Genomic DNA, 19,873 nt, shown 5'->3' with positions numbered 1-19,873 from the left:
ACGAGAAACGCAGTGACTTTCGTTGTTTCTAATTCTGTTCTGTTCATGGGATTTATGAATGGAATCAAGAAATCCTCTCTTGAGCTTTTACTGAGATGTAGAGGTAAGGCATGTTGAATGTAAAATTGAGGTAGATATCGTCTGCCACTATGCATGTGTCATCGTTAATGGAGTCGAAAATGTTCGATTATCGGGTTGGGCGTGTGTCAGAGGTAGCATACATTTGGAGAACTCATTTGAAGCTGCATTCGAGCGGAGTTATCCGGTCGAGAACTCTGCGGTACTCTTGTTGTTATCAAGGTAGGATTTTCTCTATCTGGTTGGTCTGGTGATGGAGGTTAATTGGTTTGAATAGAACAAGTATTCTTGGTGGGATTTGCTAGATAAATTTACTTTTAAGTTCCTGAATGTCAGTAATTGTTGTGGTCATATGCGAATCTGATTGGGAAAATGGTGGTGCGGAATTGATTTTAAAGGAACCATAACCTTTATCTTTGGTTCATTCATTTGTTGGCTTAATCCTTTCCCCATACCTATAATTTATGGGTATTAGTATGCGTATCTCCCATGGGTGATAAAACCAGTTACGCACTGATTGGTTCGTTTTCCCTGCATTAACCTCTATCATCTGTTTATGACTCATTAACTCTGATTCGTTTGCACTCCAATGAAGAACAAACTGATTACGATGAAACCAAACCTTAACAGTATTTACTCTTATTCATTATATTGACACCTTGAAGACCTTCAATTGATGCTAGTGATGCTTTCATGACTCATAAATTGGTTAGAAAATGTTGCTTTTTCTAGTATTAATATGATTTAAATCCAAGGTTTTCATGGATGATGGAAGTAAGAGAACACGATGTCCGAGTGGATTACATGTTCATACTTATTCTACTATGTGCTTAATTATGAAATAGATTATTGTCTCTGCCTCTATATCCGATGGTCTTATTTTGCTTGCTACTCTGTTGCTTCCTGCAGGTAAAGTTTACAAGCCTTCTTCTCCAACAACTGAAACATTTAAACTGGAAGCTGATTCTGCTGGCAGAAGCATATTGCTGTCAAGCAAAGAATCTAGGATTCTTGGAAGCAATGGTGCGCCACCGTGTGCAGAAGCCAGTGAAAAATTCTTGCTGTTGGATGCTTTTGAAGATGAATATGAAGGGATTGTCATCAATTCAGAATGCTTGCCAGTGGATGTTAATGCATTTACTTCACTTCTCCGCTGTTCCCTTAATCACTGGAAATTGAAGGTAGTTGTTTATATCACTATTCATGAACATTTGGCATTCTTTGATTTAGAAGAAGATTTTGTCATTTGATTTAGAAGAAGATTGTCACTTTCCACTTATTAGAGTTTGGTTTATTACTTGTTAGTTGAAGATAATATATGGACAAGTTGACACGTTCACCAGAGCACTTTGCTTTTTATGTTTCTCTGAATCTTCATTTATGGTTCATCTCAATCATGTCCAATTACATACCTCAACAGATTTGAAGAATAAATAAAGGAATTAGAGAGAAAAGCTTTAAGTTTAATAGAGTTTAGACTTTAGACGTTTTTATTTCTTCTTCCTTGTGTGAGCTAGTGAAAGATTTTTTAGTTAAAATCGTCCAATGATTAGCGTCACATATTTATTTCTCTCTCTCTCTCTCTCTCTCTCTCTCTCTCTCATATACACCCAAAAAAAACCCACTCTTACCCTTTATTTCCAGCTTCAGTTTTCATTTATGTTTTTTTCTTTGGCAGGGAAAGAAGGGAGTATGGCTTAAGCTTCCTATCGAAAGATCTGAGCTCGTCTCTATTGCAATTAAGGCAAGTAGGTGTAAAAGAAACATTTAATTAGGATCATGAGCAATTAAGAACCCTAGGGAAGTCACTATTTTAACTTCATTTGCAATGGTAGCTATTGCATCTGCATGACATGAGTTTTTAGCATTCTATAATATGAGAAAAGTTGATTCACGTACCAGTTTTGAGGCTCAGATATCTCCTGTATGCAGAAACTGTAGCTTTTTCCCATTTGTACATGTGTCTAACATGGAGCCTCATTTTTTTAAGACAAGTTGATTAGAAATAAATGATCTGATTTTCCAATTATAAAAAAGAGAGATTTTCACTGTGCCTACATGTTCAATCATTCAAGATCACACACAGGAAAGACTTCTAAACAATAGCAGAAGTTTGCTGTAGTATAATTGCAGGAATGTATTGCAGCAACTAATTGGAGCTTATGGAATTACTTATGGTACCTTGCTTGCTGTTGATGAACCAGTTTGTTTGGTAAAAGGGAACATTTTGATAAGGTTCTAATAGGTCACTAAATACTTTCAACGTTAAGTGGGGTTAAGCAAACACCAAAATACAAAACATGAGCTAAATTTGTGGCCAGAGATTTATGCTTGTCAATTATCATAGGTGCAAACCGATAAGTGAAAATGAAAGTTTGGTGAAATGAATGTCCATGGTAATGCTTATCACTTTGGCTGTTGTTTCATTTATTTACTGTGCAAGGATCTTCCAGGAAAAAGAAAAGAAAAGGTGAGATTGAAACTGTTAGAAGATGTGCCCTTTATTCAGAGATGGATGTGAATAACAGAAAGCAAATAATGTGTTTGTTTTGATTCACTTGGGCAATAAAATTACTCTTAGTTGACAAACATGTCAGAGCTAAAATCTTCTGCTGCACTGTTCATTTTCTGCTTGCCAGACATGAGCTTTTCTCTCTTCAGCACCAATTGGAGTTTACATCTATAGAAAGCAAATGTGACTTTAACACTCCAAGTTACTTTCTGGAAGTAGAGGAGCATGCAAAATTGAAATGAAATAGGGATCTTCGAAACACGAGCTTAGATTCTCAAGGGAAAGTGTCAAGAATGACACTAAAGCATAACCCTTAAAAAGGGTATAACTGGAAATAAAATAAAAATAAAAAGGTTCTTTATTGATATGAAAAACCAATTGCTTAGGAAGCATTGGAATTAAAATATAAGAGGGGGCTGCACCCCTTTATATACACAGCTGAAAGAGGACTTAATAGAGCTGTTGGACACAGTCCAACAGCTCTAAATAGAGCCGTTGGACTGTGTCCAACAACTCTATTGCTAGTCAAGTCTGGACAGAACTTGACTAGCAACTGTCATTCTAGTTCAAACTGAACTAGATGACATAAAGACAAAATAAAAATAAAGAAAAAAAGTTACAGAAAAGAAATAAATAAAAATATATTTATATATATAATATATATATATATATATATATACAGTTTTACATTTTAACAAAAATAACATCATACCTCCTTATATCTGACTTTGGCAATTGTCAACCCTAACAAGTTTTTCAAATGATGAGTTTGCCCAACAATCAAGTTAATGATTGGCTTAGATAACATACTTGTGGACTCTAGTAATCAAATTTAACAACCATTTTCATAATAATATGTATTGGTATGCCTTTCAGGAAGGATTCATATACCACCATGCAGAATCTTGTTATGTTATGCTGACATATTGGATCCCAGGAGGGCCTTGTTTGCTTCCTTGCAATGCTACGCATCAGGTTGGGGTTGGTGGTTTTGTGGTCAATGATAAAATGGAGGTAAAGTGAAATATTAGCTGAGAAATATGATTCAAGTATTTTTTCATTTATGTATAATTTTAGGGTGTGTATGCATGTACAGCTGCTTGTAGTGCAAGAAAAACATTGTGCTTCAGCATTTGCAGGAGTCTGGAAACTACCCACTGGCGTTATTCTTGAGGTATGGATATATAACACTAGACTTAATCTCAACTTCCTCAGTTTATATCGTTTTCAAGTTTTCAACCTGATCTGTTGCTAAGTTATAAATTAAAGCCAGGTCTCACACAGGTTCATTGGAATTAGTGGCATGGACACCACATATCTTCAGGTGCTCCACTCCCTCAGACCTGAGACTCAACTTAGGGGCTTAGTGGGTTTTATATAATCCTCAAATGCTCTCTTTCTCTCTCTGCAAGAAAAATCCTAGCAATCAATCAACAATCCAATTTGTGTTCCTCTAAGGGTTAGACCTCAACAGATAACCGAAGAGAAATGGAAGCAGGTGATTGAGTTCAGTGGTTTGTACCATACTAAAAAAACCCAATCCTTGTTTACCCACTGAAAAGCTCACTGGTTTAAAAGATAAGCTTGAAGCCTTGAACTGAAAGTCCACTGATTTGGCCTCTATTGTCCAGTTTGGATAGGACCAGCTCAAGTCAGTGTAATGTCTTTCATATTGTATACAACCCTGCACCCCATTAAAGAGAAGGAAGAAGGATGCAAGTACTTGAAAATTGAACAAAAGGGAAGACCTCTCTGAATTTAAAAGTTACTTTGTGTTGGTTTTTTTAGAGTTGTTGTGGCTTACAATCCGGACTTTCCAGGTTAGGAGTTGGGCTTGTTGAATTTAGAACCTGGTGTATGTTAACTATATTTTTCTCTTCTGTTTGTGTTACCAGGATGAAGAGATATTCTCTGGAGCCATTAGAGAAGTTAGAGAAGAAACTGGTGTAAGAATAACTTGATAATTCTTCACTTTTTCCTTAAACCTTATAATCACCAAAGCCATCCATTACTTACACACTCCAATGGCTGACTGAAAGTTCTTTCACCATTTAGATTTGATAATTTACTTTGACAGACCATCCTGTATATTCTTCATGTATCGAAACTTTGCTAATAACAGTTTCTTGTGCAGATCGACACGAAATTTGTGGAAGTGCTTGCTTTCAGGTGATTGCTTTTTATGATTCATTTACATGCTTGCTCACAAGTATATGAAGCACGTAAATGTGCTCATACAAATGGAAACACGGGCAGGGTATTTTAGATTTTCACATACTGGTCACATACTGGATGTTCATGATAGTGTTCAAAAGTTATCGTGGTCGGTAGTAACGATATCACCGTTTCCTTCATGGTAGCGGAACTTGTGACACTATAAGATAATCCTCGACTTTCCAAGTGCTACTAAGAATGAACTGCGCTCAGGATGGCTTTCTTGAACCTATCAATATTCAATTCAAACAGAATAGTAAATAAATACCTATTCTCGTTTCATACTTTGATACAGTGTTGTGGCTTGAATTTGTAAATTATTAACAATCTCAATGTCCTTGTAGAAGGTCCAACCCATAAATTACCAGCTGTTTCTTAGTGTAATGTCAAGAACTTCCAATGGCATTTCTGGGGGAAGGTTCTAGCCATTCTTGTTTCATTTTTTTCTCTATTGAAGAGCCCACATGATAATTAAGTCGAACACTGAAGAAGCTTGATTTGAAATTATCTTATATTTCATTTGCCATTCTGCTGGCCTTTCTGCCCACAGAATATATGTATGTTGATTAGTTCTTGCAGTAAGATAATAATGTCATTATCATTGGATGCAGTTTCTTTTAATACTTTAGGCTGCCATTTTCTTTCTTTTTAACTCCAAAAACAAATTTCAGGCATGCTCATGGTGTAGCATTTGGGAAGGCAGACTTGTTTTTCATTTGCTTGCTAAAACCTCTATCAAGTGACATCGTGGTAGATGAATCTGAAATTCAAGAAGCCAAGGTAATTTTTTATAATCAAATGGAAGAATATAATATTACAAGGCTTTCTGATCTCTCTCTCTCTGTATAGTGGATGTCTCTCAATGAATTCATGGAACAGCCAATTATCGAAAAGGATGACATGCTCAACAACATGATGAATATATGCATTGCTCGGCTGGGGAAGCGTTACCGAGGATTATCAACCACACAGATTATATCAATGTATGACGGGAAGTCTTCTTCCTTGTATTTCAATGTAATCAGTGAAACTGAAGGTTTATGCCTATGAAGGATTTTAGAGGGCACGTATTTTTTCACAATTGTCCTCACTGAAATTTATCTACTTGATATAATGTATCTGTGACATTAATGTACATGCATTTACAAATCCAAATGAAATGACAAGATGCTACCATTGTTTTGGCCCTTTAGTTTGGACCAGAGTTACCAGAAGCTTCTTAGGTAAGTGGGAAGCGTGTTTCCCGGAAACTCGCTTCGGAAGCGAGATACTCCTCGCTTCCGAAACTTCAGGGGAATCTCGATTCCCTCACGCTTCTTCTATGCTTCCCACACACATGGTCTATGCTTCCTATATGTTTTTCTCACATTTCTTTTCATGTTTTACATGTATTTTCTCTCACGCTTCCACTCACTTTCTATGTACTTTCTCTAAATTAGTAACCATCGTTGTTAGATTTTAACAAAAAATTAACTCTTTTACTGAAAAATCATGAAATATAAGTATGATCAATTTTATTTTAGCTTTTATTTGTTTCTTATTTGATTCCTATTCAGTTACCATATTGCTTTATTTTTTATTCATATTTCACTTTCAAATTGATACTTCGCTTCCTTCTTCCCGTATCGTTTTCCGCTTTCGCTTCCTAGTTTGTCCACCTTGGTTTGGACCTGGAATGTGCATGAATAATAAGCGCATCCCATGTCACATAGACACGTGCACCAATCAGGAGCCGACACGAGTATGAGTCGCAAAATTGCATTAGTATCTTAACATTTTAACATATGGAAATTTATTATTATTAAAATTTATTAAATAGATTTGATATGACATGAGGCCCATACCTAGATATTAGTCATTCAAATGGTGTGACTCGGTCACTTTCTGAGGGTGTGTTTGTGCTGGCTCAGCCTGCCATGCCTACGGTCATCGTCTGCTCAGAGGCATGAAACTTTGAGGCTAGGACCATCGCCCTCAGGGCCTAAACGGTTCTTTGGTCGTGAGGGTTTCAAAGTGAGCGTGTTTGATTGCACTCAATGAAAAAAGTCAGGGATAAATAGTCATCATAGTGACAAAAATCTCGCGAGAAATTGCCTGAAAGTTAAAAATGCCATTTTTTTGTGAGATTTATGAAAAAACATAAATACTGCAATTCAAATACAATATTTACGTTTTAAATGACTATTTAACATGAAAAAACGTGTATTTTTATTTTTAAATAATTTTTATTAATAGTTTTTTTATAAAAAAATATTTTGTATATTTTTTAATTTATTTTTTATTGCGATATTTTGCCAAAAAATGTGAGATTTATGAAAAAAATTTCAAATTCTTGCGACTTTTCAAACAACGAGATTTTGTCGTTTTTAAAGTTTGTCACTATGATAGTCATCACTTAAAAAAGACTGATTTTCTGTGTTGCTTGCAAGCTGGGCTGATCCACAAAATTGTGGTAGATGATCTAGTGGAAGTATTTGTCATAGCAATCAAACGCTCCAATTCCTCTTATTCTTCCCTTCATTTTTTTCTTTTAATTTTCTCATACTGCACAAAAAAAAATCATTTACAAAAATTATCATATCAAAACTTCTGCAAAATTTTCTTTTCGTATGAGAGTTTTTCTTTCTTCCAAACATGCCGTGACTCAATGAAGCCTAATTTAATCACCCTTTCGTTGGACGGTTAAAAAGAAATGCCCAATTAATTTCTCATGCGATTATACAAGATTATGTAAAATTATAAGCCATTTTTATATTATATTTTTTTTTATGACGAAGCCCTTTTTATATTAATTGTTTCATTCAGATGACCTTTATCCAGCCTAAACCAATAATTTAAATTCCATATCATCGATTAGTTAGCGTAATTAAACAAATGAATAAGCAATGAATTTGCAGGTAACCATAATTAGCTATTCTGGACTTGGTACGCGGCATTCCCGATCCGTTGACGCTAGTCAAATTTGCGGCACATGCGGATTTGTTTTCGTATTTGAATTATCGTTTGAGATAATATCCCTGCCTTTGTCCGAATTAACAAAACTGCCATCCAAACGACCAAAAAGTCACGGTATCTCATTTTGGGCATGAAGAATATGGTTTTTTTTTCTTGGCGTTATGAATATGTAAAAATAATACAAAAAAATGTTTTTATTATGCAAATATCATGATAAAAATGAAATATTCTCAAAATTAGAGAAATTCTCAAAATATCATGATAACTATTGATATGGGTCCCGGCCTGACATGAATTGGGTAGCTTGAGCCCGACCCGAACTTGATAATAATAGGGACAAGCATATGTCAGCCCCGGGTTTGAGTCGTGCCTGGTTGGCCCTATTGGGTCAGGCCTGGCCCAACGTCCACCCCTATCTGAGGCTTTTCTTAGACGAAATTCTTTGTTTTCATAAAAAAGGATTCGGTTTGCACCCGGCACCAAATCTGACCTTGGTTATGAGATCCGAGGCATTCAAACGGGGCCTTGAACTTTCCAGTTTCCGTACATTAACAGAAACTACTCCCTGCATCATGGGTTGAGAATCCGATCAGGGTTCAACCCCACTACATAAGATCAGATCGGGTCCAGATTCCAGATGTATCGCTGATCCGGGGAAAACGGATCCAACCCGTTTACAGCACCAAACACCGCGGAGCGGCCGTCGGCTTCATCCGTTGAATGGCACCTACGCAATTATGGACGAAACTGAGGGCTTTTTCTATCACGTTCACGCCTTAATAGAACCAGGGAAGAATCCCTGAAATTCCTAAAGTGCCCTCATCTCTGAGATACCTCTCTCTCGTTCTCAAGGAGAGAGAGGGGCGGTCTCCGGATTCCTGTGAATCCTCCGGGGCCGCTCTTTCTCTGTAATAAATTTCTGGATTTTCGCAGTTAATAAGATCTGGGGATATTCCCGGAATTTGCATCCTCCTCCTCCCCGGAGCTCGAAATTTCGTCCGAGTAAGATCTCGACGTCCGTCTCGTGTTTCTTTTTCCTTTGTATTTTGTTCTTCCATTTGTTGTTTCAATTTCTTTTTTTATGTATTTGAGATTCAATTTCTTGGATTTTCCATGAAATTTTATATTTTGCGTGTTAAAAATAATAATAAATCTAGGGTTTCTGGTAACTGTGACGGATTTAAAACATTATTTGGGAAAGCTATGGAATTTTGGTGAATTTTGGGATTTGAATTTGGCGGTTATTTGGTTTAATTTTTAGAGATCGTTAACCGGAAACGATTTTGCTTTTTCTTGTTTTCTTGGACGAGTTTGTTCTGAAAAGTTTGAAGGTGACGCGTTGTTTGGCTTGTAAGCGTTCACATTGTTTTGAAAAATTTTATTTCTGGTCTTAGGCATACATTTCCTCCACTTATTCCTCGTCTCCTTTCCCTTTTCTGAGAGCTAAAATTGGGACTTAGGACTTAGGAACTAGGATTCCTGATTTTCTTGAGTTTTCTTTTTGTTCGATCGCATCCATGGTTCATTTTTTATCGAATTTTAATTCGCTAGCATTTTGAATTTTGGCTGTTAATGTATTCTTTGAAGGATTGTTGCTCAATTCTTTGTAATCACGAACTCTTTCTTTAATTTTTATTTTCAGGGTTGTGTTTTGAATTCTCAAGATGTTGAATTAGGAATTCTAGGGGTTGTCTTCCTGGGGAGATCTCGTGGGCGGGTGGGTGGTACAATGCGGTCGAGCTCCAGATCTTCTGCCGCACGCAATGGAAATCATACGCATGTGTATCTTAACATCTATGATCTCACACCCATCAACAACTACTTATATTGGTTCGGCCTAGGCGTTTTTCATTCGGGAATCGAAGGTACGCTAGCTTACACTTTGTCATGTTTGGTTTTGTTCAATTGGTCTATTGGGGCGTAAAATTCTCTTACCATGATTGGTCTAAGCGTGTTGTTGTTCATGCATTGTGGATTTTGTTGGCTTGAGCTAATTATAATTGGTGCATTTTTTATCCAATGCTATCTAAACTGCTAAAATGGTGATGTTGTTTTAATGTTGGGAATGTTATGGATAAGAGAGTTTTGTTATTGCTTAAAATACAGAGACATCATTTCTCAAACCAGTAATACTCTCTCTAACCATGTAGGTCTATGTTGGTTCCAAAGTATGGAAATCTAAATGCGTCCTTATGATGTTATTTTAGTGTTTGGAACGGTATGGATAAGAGACTTTTGTTATTGCTTAAATACAGAGACAGCATTTCTCGCTCTCTAACCATGTAGGTCTATGTTGCTTCCTAAGTTTGGAAGTCTAAATGCGTCCTTATCTTCCTTCTAATTAAGTTTGGCATCTAAATTCTAAACAGCACGGGTAGTCGGTAGAGTTTCCACCAGTACTCTTTGTTTCTAATGAATTTTGATTTTTTTAACGAACTGCATGTTACTGTACTGTGTCATTTAGAAGGGAAAAATCATCCTCTAGAGGTACCCAAGCAAGATAAAAAGTGGGAAAGAAATAGATAAGTGGTGACAGAGAGACAGTGAAGATTGGTTCATAACGTTCTTAAGGAAAAAAAAGGAGAATGAATGCTGATAGCAGTGATTATAGAGCGAATAAATGTATATAAGCTGCTCGATATACTATTTTCTTCACACTCTTGTATCTTTTATCCCTTGTATGTGAGCATATCATGACATTACTTTCCATACAAAGATCTTTTGTCCTATTCTCCTTTAGGCTTTCTTTGATTTAAATGTTTGATTTGTATCTTTACTTTTAAATGGAGATGAACTGGAATATGGCATGACTGAGTAAAATGAAATAACATTGACATGGACGGCAAAAACAACAGAGTAATTTTGTTGATAAGAGATGACATATATAAGAGAGAGAATCCAAGAGAACTCTTGATAACATTATGTGCGCACGATCTAATATCTTGTTGGTTCTTACTAGATATGATAATGATGGCCTTTTATTTCCTTAACAGTCCCTTCCGTTGCTTTTTATGATAACACTTATAAGGAAAGTTCAGTATTCAGGTTTATTTTGTTTTGTTATGCCTTGCAAGTTTTTATATCAGAAAGGTGCATATTAGATTCTTTTGGGTGGTCATTCATCTTTTCATGTTCACTATGTCCGTTTACATATATGTCATATGCTTTTGGCTTCTCAATGCCAGAAGTGCCTTGTTCATGCATGGTCAAAGCTTAATGTTTGTATCTGTTGTCTGCAAGCAGCACATGGCCTTGAGTATGGCTATGGAGCCCACGACTACCCAACTAGTGGAGTGTTCGAGGTGGAACCCAAGAGTTGTCCTGGGTTTATTTATAGACGCTCTATATGGTTGGGCACCACTGAGATGTCCCGCTCAGAATTTAGATTGTTTATCGAGAACCTGTCAGGAAAATACCGTGGGGACACATATCATCTGATTGTGAAAAACTGCAACCATTTCACTGATGATGTTTGCTTGCAGTTGACTGGAAAACCAATTCCTAGCTGGGTGAATCGTCTTGCCAGATTAGGTGATTGTCTCTGTCTTTATTTCTTCTTAATCTTGCTGTTCATTAAAACTTATCAATCCTCTTGTTATTTAGGTTCTTTGTGCAATTGTCTGCTACCCGAAAGTATTCAGGTTACTGCTGTCAGGCATCTACCAGACAATCAGGAATATTCAGGTGAGTTGGGATGATTTTCATACTTTCAGTGGAAGTAGTTCATGGAATCATTAAAGAACTAATTTTTTGCTTATTGACTAGTGCAGTTCATTGCTACTATTATTACTGCTGCTGTTATTATTATTGTTGCTGTTATTATACTTTTATCATTATTCCTACTACTAACTATTACTATTCTTGATCATGTTACCGAATGGTAATTTCCATGGTGTACATCCTTTGGTTTTCATAGCTCTAGTCACCAAAAAAGCTAGATCTAATTTTTGAGATATGTGTGCAGTAATAGTTTACTGTTTCAATAAGCTTAATCAATAATCAATTTGAATTGTAAGCTTCATTTTTGAAGGGAGTAAAAGAAATGGCTTATATTACATTGTGTAATTGTGATCTGAAAGCCACTTAATTTGTTATGCCTGGCTTAACTTAGTCGCAAAAGATTTTTAAATGGTCCATTTTATGCATTTACCAAAGTTCTCATCTTTTGTGATTGAACTATTTGAACCTATAGAGAACAAAGATCTATCACAATAAGGTACCATGATAAATATACTTTTTCACCTGATCCCAACCCATATATATATATATATATATATATATATATATATGAGAAACTAGAATATGTTTACCAGCAAACACTGGTTTGAACCAACAGGAGCTGTCGTGGCTCCTGTCTTTCCCCTTCTTTCCACTCCCACCACCACGCCACACCATCGCTCGCGGTGCCAAGAGATCTCTCCACCAACCGTTCTTCCTCACCGATCCCACCACCCCACCCCCTCCTCCTCCTCCGGCATGCCCAACTCCATTTTTCCCTCGCAACCCCACTCCCACCACCTGTCGCCATTCCATCCATCACCATTCCCACCAACATTTGTCCAACTTCTCGGGGAAAGAGCGCCGATGATGCGAAGAAGGTCGTCATCCCCGTCATCATCAGCCTTTTCACACTCACCGCTTTGCTGGCTCTCATCTTCCTATTTCGGCGGGGTCGACGGGAAAGCCTCCAGATCCACCAGCATCTGCCTCTTTCCAGGGACTGATCCTGGCTCCACCACCAAGGTGGGCATCGCTAACTGCTCGGAAGTCCTTTACTTGGGGACCCTCGTCGACTCACAAAGGGCAGAGGGAGAGGACACTCTCAGAGTGAACCCTCCTAACTGGAAGTTGGACTCTCCGGCGAGCTTCCACCACTGCAGCCCCGACCTCCACACGCTTCTGCCTATCTTGCGCCAGTGCCAGCCACAGGAGCCCAGCCTGGAGTTTCAGATGGGAGCATTGGGTGGAAAGGGAAAAAATAGGAGCCGTTCGATCCCCAGATTGGACGGCTCCTGTTGGTTCAAACCAGCAAACATAGTTTGCTGGTAAACATATTCCACTTTTATATATATATATATATATATATGATTGAACCTATGCAGAGCTAGCTCATCTTGTTGTGCAGCCCTAGTTGCTGGACAGGGAGCACTCAAACATTGGACTTTAAAGTTATATGTCAACAATTAGCCCATATTTCAAATTTTTTTTGTGGGTTGGGCAGTTCTGCACTGGACAAGCTTAGATCAGTTAAAGAAATAATATTTTAATTTATCTAAATCTGTTTCTCTTGATTTGTGCTGTTATAGAGTGCTGGCTGCAGTCATTAACTTCTCAGAGTACTTTTGTGTATATCCATAGCATGATTATTCTTGGGTATGATTGCCAATTGAATCTGAAGATGGTGTCTACTGGAAGTTTAAGCTATAAATAAACTCTCTTTAATCACTGGTGTCGCACAATCTCCATCGGTTTTTGATGTGTAGGTGAAGAGTCTGATTCAATTGCATCCTCTGCGGTGGCTGACAGTGATAATGAGGATCTAGATCACCATTTGCTGACAGCATCAAATGTTGATGTGACATTTGTCGGAGATAAGCCAGTGAGATTGGCCAGGGAGCTCCTTTGATGTGCTTGTGGGATGAGATACTTCTTTGAATTGTATCAATAAACCCAAAATGGGTTAGTTGCTCTTGTATTGTGCCTGTTGTGACCTAAACTCTGCTAAGACTGTAAATTCTAGGGCTTTCTTGGTCTGCTTCCAGGGGTTGGAACTTTATTCAATGTATCCATATATGATTCCTTTTGTCCTGGTAATTTTGAGTCTGAGGAATGAACAGGTTCTTGCATGCAATTGTATGCTGATTGCTGTAGATTTACAGAAATAGGCCAGGTTCTGAATCTGCATGTTTATATTTCTTAAATTGATGGTGGATGATTTTGCACTGTTTGAAGAGTTTAAAATCGTGAATCACATGAAGCTCATCAGAGGTTTCCATGAAAGCAAAGGGGTCAGAATACCTTTCAGCATAATGAGCATTGAGTGATTGGGAGGGGAGGTGGAAATGGTGGACAAAATATAGATGCAGATCTAGTGGTAGGTGTGGGATTATTGGACAATGATTTGTGCAGCTCTGCTGGTGGTAGCTTGGCATAGGAGCTAAGTTATGTGAACCAGAGTTACCAGTGTAAGAAGCGTGTGAAGAGGAAGTGTGTTCAAGAAATGTATTTGATTAGGAGGGTCATTGGGTCGGACCTTCAGCAGACCTGGGTAGGTCCTGGCCTGGATCTGACTGTAAGATGCTGATACCGGGACCAGACCTGGGTCCGACTGGACCTCTAGGAAAAACCATAGCGGGTTCAATAAATATTACATAAACCAGAACCGGTGCATCTGGGTAAAATAATAAAAAATTTATGTTTTTTACATTGAAATGTGGTGAACATGATGGTATCAAAAGATGGTGTCTATGGGTATGAATGACACAAGGTAGTAGATCGGTAAAGACTCCAATAATCTATCACAACAGACATTTAGGGTACGTTTGGTTGCATCTCATGTGATTTGGAATTATGATGAGATTTAAAAAGTGAATCTCATTTGAACAATACCTCAAAAACAACTAAACACAACTTTTTTGACACAGAACCTAAAAAATACTGGCACAAAACCCTAAAAATGAGATTTAAAAAGTGAATATCATTTGTGTTTTATGAGATTTTGAAAGTAAATATCTTTTGAACAAATCATGTGAAACTAGTTTTCATAAGAAACCATATTGTTTTATGTTTGTTTCATTTTAAGTGAGAAAGCCAATACTTGGTGGGCCCTCCATGAAAAAGGCAACTATGCATTTAGTAATGAGAACCATAGTTGATGAAAGCTTTTTGCTATATAGGGAAGCCTTCTTTAGAAGCCGGAAACTTTTCCTTTCCTCGAAAAGGGGAAGCTTTGAGAAACACGCTTCTAAAGTATGAGAAATTTGATTTCTTTTATAGTGAGAAGCCCGCTTCCTCCTTATTTTCGAAATCGATCCTTTTCACTTTCTTAACATTTCTCTCTTGCTTCATGTCACTTTCTACTTGTTTTTCCTTGACTTTCTATGTTTTTTATATTAAAAAATAATAATTTTTTTATAACAAGTTTACATATTAGTTTTATATGATTTTATTTTTATACTTGTGTTTATGTCGTTTTTAATTTGCTTTTGTATGCGCTTCATATTGTTTTATATGTGTTTCCTTTTCATTTTCCATGCACTTGAATAGTTGTTTCACAACCGGATCTTGCTTCTCGCTTTATATTACTTTTTTAGCACTAGCTTGCCTGCTTCCACTTCACACATCACTTCTCGTATCCATTTCGTCTTTTGGTAACTATGATGAAAGCCCTTCTTTTATGTTGCCTGCTTCCACTTCACACATCACTTCTGGTATCCATTTCGTCTTTTGGTAACCATGGTGAAAGACTGAAAGCCCTTGTTTTATGTTGAGAGAAAAAAATGAAGAATTGGTTGGTCGGGATGCAGCAGAGGTGTAGGGCCCAGCAGAAAAGAAAGCGGGAGAGCCGGAGGGGTATGATCCCACTTTTACATGAATCATGTGATTGTTTCTCCTTGACCCACCACCCTTTTCTCACCAAATTGGCATTTTTGGTTTACCGTGTGAAATGGAGCTATTTTCATACGAAAACGGATGTTTTTCTCACGAAATTGGGTGAACAAAAGGACACTTATGATGAACAAACAAAATCCAGAATGAGACAGAAAAAAGAATTCTTAAGACTTCTGTGGAGCTGAAACTAGTCTGAAATTCAAAACTTGTGACCTGTTGCATCCAGAATCTATAAAAAAAAACAGTGGTAAAAATACAATATGTCAACATATCATATGTTCTAAAATAGTGTTCGTAACCTGATATTAACACGATAAAAATACTTTTGCTTAGTTTTACATTTTTTTATATTATTTATATTTGTATATCTTAAATATTTATATAAACCGAGACTTTCTGGATATTCTCCCTAGAAAAACTCGTTTTTAAAAGGCGTGAGGTATATATAATACTAGTGCAGACGAGTTTCTGCTTTGGGTTATTTACGAAAACATACCCAATTTATTTTTATAATTTAAATGCATACTTAAAAAAAAACTTGCAATTCAAATGCATGCTTAAGTTTATGTTTATTTATTCGTATGCATACCTAAAGTAAATAACATCCTTTTAACCATTCTCATTAAATATTTTTATTCTCTCTCTCTGCATTTGTTCAGATGACTTCCACCAATCTATAATCTTAATCAATCAAAATCACCATTATGGATGGGTTCTCATGCGTGGTTTCTGACACAAACATCATTTTTAAGTGGGTGATTCCCCAATTTGTAGAAAATTTCAGGTTTCCCATAAAAATGTTCTAATCCTTGACAGCAAGTAAGCCAATGCTTGACTCGGCTAAACTCATAAATCTATAAGGGTTTTAAGTTTTAATCTTTCATGTTTTGTACTTATTTTGCGTGAATATCATTCAGAAAAGTATAATGGAAAAAATAAGATCGAACCCAAAACTCAAAATTTCTCATACTAATAATCCCTCATGTTTCTAACAACCATAATCTCATAGCAATCTTAAAGACCCCTCCACCCAAAACACAAACATGAATAACAGGGTAAGACACAAACCAAGACTCCAAATGCTTTTAACATATTTTTAGAGTTGTTTCATTAATGTAAAATATTTTTTACATCCTACGTCTACAAAGGTAGCTTCAACATAGGGAAATAAAAAAGATGACAAAAAAAATTCTGAATATCGGATATCTTCCTTAATGGAGAATATTTTTCATATCCTACATTTATAAAAGTAACAATCTATTTATAATCGTCTTGAACATAGGAAAAAAAAAACATGCATATAGTGTTATGGTCAGGCCAAAATCATGCATACATGCCAAAATAATTCCAACCAGGAGGTTATGGGGAGGCCATGGAGAATAATCAAATTGCTTACCTTGTAGAGAGAGAGAGAGGGGGGGAAAGGATGGTCTACAACAGTGCTTCCTTCAGCACGTGGTAAGCAGAACGACTCCCATGTGGACAGTGGTGGGAGCATGTTGAAACTGACTGGTTGTGTGTACAACGTGTGCTATGTCTGGTCTGGTAATGGAAAGATAGAAAAGTACTCTGATAAACTGTCTGGAAGGAGTGAGATCTTCAAGAGGTTCTCCATCATCAATTCTTATCTTAACGTTGACAACTTCGGAAGTGTCCACTTTCTTATGATCAGTAATTCCAAACCTAGAGATTATATCAAAAGCAAATTTAGATTGAGACATTAAATACCCACGAGGAGAATAAGCAACTTTAATTTCTAAAAAATATCTTAATAAACCTAAATCAGTCATTTCAAAATGAGTTTTAAAAAGTTTTTTGATGTTTTCAACTCCCTATTTATCACCTCCAATGATGATCATGTCATCCACATAGAGAAGAAGCATTATAATCTCTGATAAACAAAACAATGTCAGTCAAACAGGATTGAAAACCAATATCAAGCATAACATGACTAAACCTATCATACCAAGCTTTTGATGCTTGTTTAAGACCATAAAGAGTTTTTCTAAACGAAGAGGTTTACCCTTAGGAATACTAATACCAGGTGGGGCTTCCATGTAAACTTCTTTAACTAGATTTTCATTTAAAAATATATTTTTTACATCCATCTGAAATATGAGCCATTTTTTAATGGAAGCCAAGGCAATTAAGGTTTTGACAGTGGTCATACGAGCAACTAGGGCAAAAATTTCTTCATAATCGATGCCATATTCTTGAGCATAGCTTTTGGCCAATAATCGGGCTTTATATCTTTCAAGAGTTCCATCAATCTTGGTTTTGACTTTGTAAATTTATCGACAACCTATAGGTTTTTTACATAGAAGAGTATCTTGAATGGTCCAAGTGAAAGTTTTTTCAAGTGCAACCAACTCAGTTTTCATGGCTTCTACCCATTCAACATGATTTTTGGCTTGAGAGTACGATGATGGTTCAACATATGAGTGTATTAATGTAATAACTGCCCTATATATGGGTGAAAAAGATTTGTATGACACAATTTTTTTCAAGAAGCCTTGAAACTCGGGATGACCTTCTGGTTGATATTTCAGAATATTTTTCTAGTGCACATGAAAGATTTGACTCTCTTCATCTCGAATATTGTAAACTAACATCCCTATGGATTTGTACTTCATTGTCATCATTGTGTTCAAGATCAATAGTATTTTGATCATTGTCAAAGTCATATTCAAGATCATATTCATTAGGTTTTAAGGTCAAATCTATTAGGAAAGAATATTCAGTAACTTTCTTAGGCTTTTCAAAATCAAAGAAGCTTTGTTTTTCAAGAAAAGATACATTTCTAGATACATATAATTTTTTATTTTAAAAATCAAAATACCTATAGACTTTTTTATTATCAACATATCCTAAAAAGGCACAAGAAATCGTACGAGGAGAGAGTTTGTCATTTTTGTTAGTGAAAACAAAGCACTTATCCAAACACTCTCAATCTAGAGTAATCTGGAGAAAGATTCACAAGTTTTTCAATTGGAGTTATATTTTTCAAAGAGGAAGATGACATTCAATTAATAAGATAGGTAGCAGTGAGGACAACTTCAACTTAAAATTTCTTTGAAACATGATTTGCTATTAATAAAGTCCTAGTTGTTTCCATGATATGTTGATGTTTACGTTCGGCCAGTCCATTTTGTTGCGGTGTGTATGGATAAGACCTTTGATGTATAATGTCATATAAATTAAGATAGTTTTTGAATTCTTTGGACATAAATTCTCCCCCTGAATCTATGCAAAAAATAGATATATCATTTTGAAATTTGTTTTTAACCATGTTATGAAATGATTTATGTTCAAGGAAGTAAATCCAAGTGTGCCTAGAAGAATCATCGACAAAAATGACATAATATACAAATTCACCTTTCGAAACAATTGGTGCAGGACCCCAAACAACCAAATATACTAATTCAAATGGTCTGGAAGAAACAAAAGTTCTATCATGAAATAGTAATCTTTTTATTTTGCCAAGAATATAATCTTTACAAGTGAAATTTTCATAATTACAAAATTTTTCTAAACTAGGAAAATGTTGGATTTTGGCCATACGAGGATGACCAAGTCTTTTGTATTACAAATCTAACTCTATTTTTTAAATATTATAATAAAAAACATTCTTAAACAATTCTAAAAAATCCATGTAATAGAGTCCTCCTTCTCTATGGCCTTCCCTAATCAACTTCCCTGACTGACGATCCCGTACCCAACAACCATGAGAAGAGAAGGAGACATTATATTCGTAATTAGATATTTGAGAAACAGACAAAAGATTTAAATTTAGTTTAGTAATATATCTAACTTCTGGAATAAAAAATTTCTTAGTTCTATGGACATTTTCAAAATTTCATATTCCTTCTATTTCAAGAGAAGTTCTATCAACTGTAAAAACTTTTGACATGATGTATTTTCAAAACATTCGGATATGCTATTGTCATTTGGGGTCATATGAAAAGAAGCACCAGAGTCAAGAAGTCAACAAAAGTTACCTGAATCGAAGAATGATGAAACAGTTGCTCCAATTGAGGCTTCAGATGAGGAGGAAGCTCCTTTGAGAAGGGGTTGGAGAATCTTCATTAATTGAGCCATAAAAACTGGTGCATCTTGATCTTTGGATTTTGATCCAACATACACAAATTTCTTTTCTTCTTTCTCTCTTAGCTCTCTTAGTTTAGAACATTGAGGCCTATAGTGCCCTGGTTCATGACAATGGTGGCAAATGACTTTTTTCTTGTCAAAGTCACCATTTTTTCTATTGAAATGAGGTGGTCTATAAGAGCATACATGGTTACCCGGTCTAGACACAGCTAGAACAAAATCATTTTCCGATTTTGAAGTATTATTTCTAAGACTGTTTTCCTCCATAGTCAGTTCCTCTATAGTATCAACAATAGAGAAAACTTTTCTTTGATGAAGAAGAGTCAATTTAGTTGACTCAAATTTCAGTCTTAAACCATTTATAAATTGATAATAATGCTCCATATCAAGTTGTTT

General features: G+C 36.1%; 2 protein-coding genes across 2 annotated transcripts; both read left to right on the top strand.

The window, feature by feature from the left end:
• The first annotated feature begins 167 nt into the window (after positions 1-167).
• LOC149819476 (nudix hydrolase 8-like) lies at positions 168-5,924 on the top strand. The gene is made up of 9 exons (XM_089986412.1): positions 168-300; positions 988-1,259; positions 1,757-1,822; positions 3,467-3,604; positions 3,687-3,764; positions 4,486-4,536; positions 4,725-4,759; positions 5,476-5,584; positions 5,654-5,924. The coding sequence occupies exons 1-9, from the start codon at positions 168-170 to the stop codon at positions 5,852-5,854; spliced, it is 1,083 nt and encodes a 360-aa protein (XP_089842538.1). The 3' UTR covers positions 5,855-5,924.
• Positions 5,925-8,564: 2,640 nt separating this feature from the next.
• Positions 8,565-13,618, top strand: LOC149819475 (deSI-like protein At4g17486). Its single transcript, XM_089985550.1, has 5 exons — positions 8,565-8,761; positions 9,402-9,624; positions 11,003-11,290; positions 11,363-11,443; positions 13,243-13,618. The coding sequence occupies exons 2-5, from the start codon at positions 9,489-9,491 to the stop codon at positions 13,383-13,385; spliced, it is 648 nt and encodes a 215-aa protein (XP_089841676.1). The 5' UTR covers positions 8,565-8,761; positions 9,402-9,488; the 3' UTR covers positions 13,386-13,618.
• Positions 13,619-19,873: the final 6,255 nt, after the last annotated feature.

The sequence above is a fragment of the Nuphar pumila genome, chromosome 13, assembly GCF_984573655.1.
Source record: "Nuphar pumila chromosome 13, dmNupPumi1.hap1.1, whole genome shotgun sequence".
Classification (NCBI taxonomy): domain Eukaryota; kingdom Viridiplantae; phylum Streptophyta; class Magnoliopsida; order Nymphaeales; family Nymphaeaceae; genus Nuphar; species Nuphar pumila.
This window is presented reverse-complemented; position numbering and strand designations above follow the sequence as displayed.

Excerpts from the sequence above, each read along its gene's own strand:
- LOC149819476 (XM_089986412.1), top strand. The coding sequence starts at position 168 with ATGGAGTCGAAAATGTTCGATTATCGGGTTGGGCGTGTGTCAGAGGTA. Across the intron at positions 301-987 it reads GTACTCTTGTTGTTATCAAG|GTAAAGTTTACAAGCCTTCT; the intron begins GTAGGATTTTCT and ends TGCTTCCTGCAG. Across the intron at positions 4,537-4,724 it reads AAGTTAGAGAAGAAACTGGT|ATCGACACGAAATTTGTGGA; the intron begins GTAAGAATAACT and ends TTTCTTGTGCAG.
- LOC149819475 (XM_089985550.1), top strand. The coding sequence starts at position 9,489 with ATGCGGTCGAGCTCCAGATCTTCTGCCGCACGCAATGGAAATCATACG. Across the intron at positions 11,291-11,362 it reads GAATCGTCTTGCCAGATTAG|GTTCTTTGTGCAATTGTCTG; the intron begins GTGATTGTCTCT and ends CTTGTTATTTAG. Across the intron at positions 11,444-13,242 it reads AGACAATCAGGAATATTCAG|GTGAAGAGTCTGATTCAATT; the intron begins GTGAGTTGGGAT and ends TTTGATGTGTAG.